A 7,670-nucleotide genomic window follows, 5' to 3' on the forward strand; every position below is an offset into this window, starting at 1 on the left:
CCTTATACAAATTGAAACTACAGGGGTGTATTTGTCACGTTTTAAACTATAGGGGTAGAAGTGGATGTGTCAGAAACTAGAGGGGGTGTAAATGTAATTATCCCAAAGTTAAAAGTGAAAACCCACGCACCCACTGTTACTGTATGTGAGTGTAATTTCTGCTTCTATGAGTTGAGTTGATTCAAGTGTTTGATTCAGCATTGTTTGATTGTAATTACAACATTGTTTGATTACAGCATTGTTTGATTCAAGTGTGATGTGAGTGTAATTACATCATTGTTTGATTCAAGTGTAATGTGAGTGTAATTTCTGCTTCTATGAGTTGAGTTGCCTTGCCAAACAAGAATTTTCCTTAAAAATTTGCGTCAACGTGAAAAAACCCGACCCGACCCTAACCGACCCGAGATTTATCATGGGTAGGGCCGGGTTTGGGAATCGTGGGTTTTCCGAAAAAAAAGCCGACCCAACCCGATCCGCCCGACCCGAGTTGCAGCCCTATCTCTGATGATCATGCTAACAGAAATATTCTAATGGCTAACAATTTCGGGTACAAATTTCTCCGGAATTGTAAAACCGACAGATTCTGCAAATGGATTCCGCCAATCCCGGGAGAATTTAAGCTCAATTCTTATGCGTCTCTGTCCGACGAAGGAGGTGGCATAGGAGGAATCATCAGGGACTCAATTGGGGATGCGATCTACTGTTTCTCCCTGTCAATTCCAAAAGGCGAAATTTATTCTCTGGAAATTCATGCTATCTGTACTGGGGTCGCTGCTGCTATGGCTTTGGGGATCACAAAACTATGGATTGAAGCTGACTCCACCTTTGTTGTTGCTTCTGTGGATAAATCATCCCATCCAACTTGGAAAAATCTCCCGGACATCAAGAAAGCATGGAGCTATCTCGATAGTATTGATTGGAGGATCTCGCATATTTGGAGAGAAGCAAACTCCGCTGCCAACTATCTATCGAAAATAAGTTGTCCATACAAAGGCGAAAATATTCCCATCCATTCCATCCTTTGCCTCTGATGGATATTCTATCCAGAGATCAAGCCGGCGAGATTTATCATAGGCTGTAGTTTATCAGGGTATTCTTAGAATGGACTGATTTATTGTTGTATTTTGCTTTTTTCCGTCTCTGTAAGCTCTCCGAGCCCATCCCCGGGGTTTAATTCTATGCCTGGGGACCTCTTGTACTTATTGGTTCCTACTTCTTTAATATATCCGGTGGGGTCTTGCCTAACCCCAGCTTAATCATCAAAAAAAAAAAAAAACAGATTAAGAAAGCAAATACAAAGTAAGTTAGTGCAACCATCAACAGATGGCAGTGCCAATATCACCAACCTAAAACAGCGAGGAGTGGGAACCAGAATCCCAACCAGACAAAGTCACAAAGGAACGCGCCATTCTATTTTTATTATCTTTATCTTTACTTACAAGAATCGAATCGAATCGAATCGAATGTTGCAAACAAATGCAAATCCATCTATATTTTTAATTTTTTTTAAAGAATTATGAAAACACCCAGTTGTGTCACATCAAAAGTGACCCACTCCGCCCGAAAACAACAGCCGAGAGTGTTTGTCCGGTCAAAAAACACCCAAACCAAAAGCAAATGATATACTCCCCCCCTTTTTCTTCGCTGGGCCACCCCTAACCAAAATCCGTCTATTTTCTCTTTTACCTCGGCGCCATCGAGACCGTAAACTCGGTCGGAATTTTCATCTTCTCCGACCAAGCTTTCGACTCCAAAAACAGCTTCGAGATCTTCCCGGCCGCACGCCTCATATCAGGCCTCTTATCAGGCTCCACGTGCACGCAATCCAGAGCTACACGTGTCACTTTCTCAGCCACATCTTCCGGGAACGAGTCTTTCAACCGTCGATCTATCCATCTCCGGATCAAACCGCTCTCGATCGCGTCTTTTGCAGTTTCGATCAGAGAAATCTTCTTATAATCGTTCTTCGTCTGATCTAACCGGTATCTCACCGGTTCTTCACCGGAAAGTAACTCCAAAATCACCACACCGAACGCGAACACGTCGGATTTCTGCGACACGATCCCGGCGGCGAGAAATTCCGGCGCCATATAGCCTCTCGTCCCTTCTACCTTCATAACCCTACTGTCAGATCTCTTCAATTTTACAAAAGAGTTGGAAATAGAAGACGATGATGATGGATCAGAAGAATTTGTGGATACCTCTGCGATCTCCTCTCCGGCGAACTCCCCGGTGAGCTCCGCCGCGCCAAAATTGCAGATCTTTGCATTGAGAGATGGATCTGTGATGATGATGCTGGAGCTTTTGATGTGATTATGCACGATCTGTAGATCGATTCCTGTATAATGGTGGATGTATTCAAGGCCGTGGGCGAGATCGGCCGCGATCTGCATTCGTGAGATCCAGGTAGAAATAACAGTGAAATTAGGGTTTTTAGGGTTTCTGAGACAATTTGCGAGATTTGCTCCTGGGATAAACTCGTACACGAGGTAAATATAGTCTGATGAAGAGAGAGAGGCACCGAGGAGTTTTATGACGGTGCTATGATGGCTTTTGCAGATAAGGGAGAGGCGGTGGCGTACGTGGTCCGATGCGTTGGATGAATGGCGGAGTTTGCGTTGGATGATGGCTACGTCTTTGCCACGGATAGAGCAGTGCCAGGCTGAGGAGGAAGAGGAGATTTTTTTTGAGAGAAAGTTGTTGGTAGCGGATCGGATTTCGGAGAAAGAGTAGATGTGGGGGTTTTCGGGGAGGGAGTCCTGAAGGCTTGCGAGGGAGACGTGGGAGGAGGATGTTGAGGCTTTTGAGGATGAAGTTTTGTTGCTGAAATCGGTGCCGGTTCCGGTGCCGGGAGGTGTGGCGGAAGGATAGGAGGGATTCGTGCCGGAACGGCTTGCGGAGGAGATATCGGTGTGGGCAGAGGATCGTGCGGTTCGGATGTTTCGAGATGAGGGTTTCGGGTCTATGGCGTCTGTGCTCTTTTTCTTTTTACACATGAGAGAGAGCTCTGAAGATTTTCGGTTTTGGTGGAAATTCTGTATGAAGAGATGGTTGTGGGATAAAGTTGGATGACGAGAGAGAGGGGGAAAGGTGGTTCGCTAAAATGCGCATGTGGTGACGGGTCCCCGTTTCTGTTGCGTTTCCACAACAAAAAAGAGGGTCAAGAGTTCGATTCGAACTTGGTATGTGATTAAGTTGGCCTTATGAGTTAAGAGAAGAACCGGAAATGATATCAGCACAACCATATGGTAATAATTGCACTCACCCGTCTTGTCTTTTCTTTTCTAACAGGCTTGCCAGACTGTTTCTTTTGGGAATTGGAATAACCTTTCACAGCTCTTTAATTAATAATAGACAAGATGAGGCAGTGCAATTATTAAAAGGGAAAATTGTTAAAAAAATGCAACACATTTGTTAATGTTGTCAATCAAGGGTACCTTTTCAAATACTGTAAAAGAGGGAGCTGGTACAGGAAGAGATGCATTTGGACGAAAATACCCCTCTCATTTTAAAGACATACTTTTACTTTTACCCATCAAATCTACCTCTCTCTCTCTCTCTCTCTCTCTCTCTCTCTCTCTCTCTACGGGTCAAAAAACCTCGAAGCAAAGGGAAGGGTGAAGTAAAAAATACAGTGAGTCAACTTCACTTCACTGGATGATCCAAACCATTCATTTGTTGGTCCACAACTTAAAAAAGTTGCACCCTATAGTCCATCACCACAGGATGATAGTAACCCTCTGATCTTTAAAGGTAATGGTTATTTCACAATTATTTTTTTGGATTTTGCTAATAAGTGCCTTGTTAGGGGCCATTTAATTGCCCTTAAGATCATGATTTTACACATAATTTCAGATTTTTTACACATCTTTTGAGATTTTATTTATCAAAACATGTGTAAAATCATGATCCCAAGGGCAATTAAATGCCCCTTACAATGTGCCCTTAGGGCACCCGTTAAGGGCACTTGTTAGCAAAACCCTTATTTTTTTAAATGGGAGTTCTTCTCTAATGAGATTTTATATGCTATGACTTGTGAGGCATCTAAAAATAGGGCAGTTAGGAACTTAGGATAATTCTATGGTAATGATTTTTGGGCACAACCTGTTATCGTGTGCCCAACAAATGGACGGTTTGGATGGATCATCGTCGTACAATACTTTTTGTATGCATGCTGAGTATGAGTACTTAAACCACTATCAATACACTCATGATCACTTTTACACTATATGAGCCCTTATTTACACTCTTGAAACCATAATTTACACTCTTAGAACCACTATTTACACTCTTGGAAGCACTAAATTGTGGGTCCGAGGTCTACATAATGGTTCCAAGTATATACATACTGATTATAAGTACCTAAACCACTTTTAATACACTCATGATCACTTTTACAATGCATGAGCCCCTATTTACAATCTTGGAATCATAATTTACACTCTTGGAACCATAACTTATACTCTTGGAACTACTATTTACACTCTTCGAACCACTAAATTGTGGTTCCGAGGTCTACGTGATGGTTCTGATTATACGTATACTCATTATGAGTACCTAAGCTATTATTAATACACTCATGATCACTTTTGCAACCTTCGAAACCACTAAATTGTGGTTCTGATATTGGTTCCGATTGTATACATACTTAGTACGAGTACCTAAACCACTATCAATACACTCATAATCACTTTTACAATGTATGAACCCCTAATTTCCCCTCTTGGAACCATTATTTATACTCTTTGAACCACTAAATTGTGGTTCCGAGGTTTACGTAATGGTTTCAAGTGTATACATACTGATTATAAGAACCTAAACCACTTTTAATACACTCATGCTCACTTTTACAATGCATGAACCCCTATATACACTCTTGGAACCAAAATTTACACTCTTGGAACCATAACTTACACTCTTGGGACCACTATTTACACTCTTGGAACCACTAAATTATGGTTCCGAGGTCTACGTAATGGTTCTGATTGTACGAATACTCATTATGAGTACTTAAGCCACTATTAATACAATCATGATCACTTTTGCAACTTTCGAAACCACTAAATTGTGGTTCTGATAATGGTTCCGATTGTATACATACTTAGTATGAGTACCTCACTATCAATACACTCATAATCATTTTTACAATGTATGAACCCCTAATTTCCCCTCTTGGAACCATAATTTATACTCTTGGAACCACTATTTACACTCTTAGAACCACTAAATTGTGGTTCCGAGATCTACGTAATGGTTCCAAGTGTATACATACTGATTATGAGTACCTAAATCACTTTTAATACACTCATGATCACTTTTACAAACACTGTTGGAACCATAATTTACACTCTTGGCACCATAACTTACACTCTTGGAACTACTAAATTGTGGTTCCGAGGTATACGTAATGGTTATGATTGTAAGTATACTCATTATGAGTACCTAAGCCACTTTAATACACTCATGCTCACTTTTGCAACATTCGAAACCACTAAATTGTGGTTCCGATAATGGTTCCGGTTGTATACATACTTAGTATGAGTACCTAAACCACTGTCAATACACTCATAATAGATTTTAAAATGTATGAACCCCTAAATTTTTCTCTTGGAACCATAATTTACACTCTTGGAACTACTATTTAGACTCTTAGAACCACTAAATTGTGGTTCCGAGATCTACGTAATGGTTCCAAGTGTATACATACTGATTATGAGTACCTAAATCACTTTTAATACACTCATGATCACTTTTACAATGCATGAATCCCTATTTACACTGTTGGAACCGTAATTTACATTGTTGGAACCATAACTTACACTCTTTGAACCACTATTTACACTCTTGGAATCACTAAATTGTGGTTCTAAGGTCTACATAATGGTTCCAACTATATAAATGGGTTCTTATGTGTGTCTAAATAGTGTAACAAAACAGGTTGGATAATGAGTTTGATAATGGGTTTACAACCATTGAACCATTTAGAACTTTAGAACCATTGAACCATTGGTAGAGGGAGAGAGAGAGATGAGAATAACCAAACAAATACACCACTATAGAGAGGATGAGAATAAACAAAAACACACAAAAAACATGAAAACAACATCTAAAATCTAAGCACTAAATTGTGGAAAATGAACCTATCGGAGCACCAGAAGGAAACTCAAGAGAACCAATGGGGTTTTCTTTCAAAAGCCAATGGAGATAGAGCTTACAAAAGGTGGCAATGGCAAGCTTCCATGGCGTTCATGGAGTTTCCCACGTTTGGGAAGGCTTGAGAAAGAAAAGGGTGGAGGGAAAAGGTGAAAGTGTAGGTGAAAAGGTGAAAAGTGCATAGGGAAATGAGCAAAAAGGTGGAGGGAAAAAGAGGTAGGAGGGGTATTCTTGTCCTAATCCTCTTCTAAAAATACTTGACAACCCCTCTTTTACTAAAAAACAAAAGGTACCCTTGATTCACAATACAACCTAATGTTTGCATTTTTAAACGATTTTTCCTTATTAAAATTGTTGGCATCTCATTTCCTAAAAAGAAAATACCTTCACATTTTCTTTGCACCCACAAAGAAGTAGAATACCTGAAATTAATAAGTGACGTGTATGGCTGATTCATGTGCTCCGAGGCCGCAGAGGTCAGACCCCTTTTAAGGTGAAGTGTCTTTTAAGGAGAACAATAAGTGTTCACACGTGAAAACTTTTACTGAGAAGAGTAGTTGTTCATACTCCGATTCCTGCCATGACTTGCTCAATCCAAACTTCTAAAATTCAATCTGCACCGTTCATCTAGTACCATATGAGTTTTTGGCTATCATTTTTCATATTTAGCTTCTACTTGCTTAAAAAATTTACTACTTAAAATTCGAAGTTATCTATAAAAATAAAAATCAAGTTTGATTTTCGATCAAATTGGCAACCGAGTTTTCTCCCATTGGCAAAAAAATTGACCTTTTAATCATAGAAGATTATGAAATTACCAGTCACGGTTGATTTTTAACTTATTGACCTGTCCGGGGGGTTCGCTGTGGCGAAAAAAGACCAAACTACCCTTCTGCACACCTCCCACTATTTGTTTTTTCTGCACGTCAAAGCAAGGAAGATGCTGACACGTCTCACCCATACCGTGTTTTACAACGTCTACTCACAACTCCATTGTACGAAACCTTATCTACCAAACAACATCTCCTCCTCCCCCTTTACCCCACACTTGTATTCTTCATCATCTTCTTCACTGTCATACGTGCCTAATTGGCCATAATGGAAATAAACAAAAATAAAATAGAAATGAGGGGGAAAGAGGCTGATTCGAGGCAACCGGACCTCCTAACAGCTCGATTCGAGAAGAGCCATGACTCTCCTAAACAAAGTCACCTTTGCTTTAAAATTCTCTTCTTCCATTTCATTCAAATACAAGAACTTAAGTGCATGAACATTGAGAGTGCCACATCAACAACCCACTTACCCACAAACTCTACCCACTAACATGACACACAATAGAACTAACACCCGTAATCCTACATAATTAACTACCTGATAACTACTTTGCAACTACAACACACCATAAACAGGTACATATCACATCCGCTGCATTTTTGTTTTCGTTTTCGCCCTTTCTGAACTCCATAAAACTTGAAGCTTCCTTCCCCTTACTCCACACCTGTATTCTCTGTCATCCT

The 7,670-nt window shown here is 40.2% G+C and overlaps 2 protein-coding genes across 2 annotated transcripts; one reads left to right on the forward strand and one right to left on the reverse strand.

Moving 5' to 3' along the window:
- Positions 1–530: 530 nt before the first annotated feature.
- On the forward strand, positions 531–1,031 carry LOC143855449 (uncharacterized). Its single transcript, XM_077365571.1, has one exon. The coding sequence runs from the start codon at positions 531–533 to the stop codon at positions 1,029–1,031; it is 501 nt and encodes a 166-aa protein (XP_077221686.1).
- A 359-nt stretch (positions 1,032–1,390) lies between these two features.
- Positions 1,391–3,182, reverse strand: LOC143855520 (Protein kinase superfamily protein). The gene is made up of 2 exons (XM_077365666.1): positions 2,202–3,182; positions 1,391–2,111 (listed from the first exon to the last, which is right to left on the reverse strand). Exons 1-2 carry the CDS (start codon positions 2,994–2,996, stop codon positions 1,683–1,685), a joined length of 1,224 nt encoding a protein of 407 aa, XP_077221781.1. The 5' UTR covers positions 2,997–3,182; the 3' UTR covers positions 1,391–1,682.
- Positions 3,183–7,670: the final 4,488 nt, after the last annotated feature.

The sequence above is a fragment of the Tasmannia lanceolata genome, unplaced genomic scaffold (assembly GCF_043159265.1).
Source record: "Tasmannia lanceolata isolate RefF3 unplaced genomic scaffold, GAP_Taslan_0.1 ptg000021l, whole genome shotgun sequence".
Taxonomy (NCBI): Eukaryota; Viridiplantae; Streptophyta; class Magnoliopsida; order Canellales; family Winteraceae; genus Tasmannia; species Tasmannia lanceolata.

Excerpts from the sequence above, each read along its gene's own strand:
- LOC143855449 (XM_077365571.1), top strand. The coding sequence starts at position 531 with ATGGCTAACAATTTCGGGTACAAATTTCTCCGGAATTGTAAAACCGAC.
- LOC143855520 (XM_077365666.1), bottom strand. The coding sequence starts at position 2,996 with ATGTGTAAAAAGAAAAAGAGCACAGACGCCATAGACCCGAAACCCTCA. Across the intron at positions 2,112-2,201 it reads CCGGAGAGGAGATCGCAGAG|GTAGAAGGGACGAGAGGCTA; the intron begins GTATCCACAAAT and ends AGGGTTATGAAG.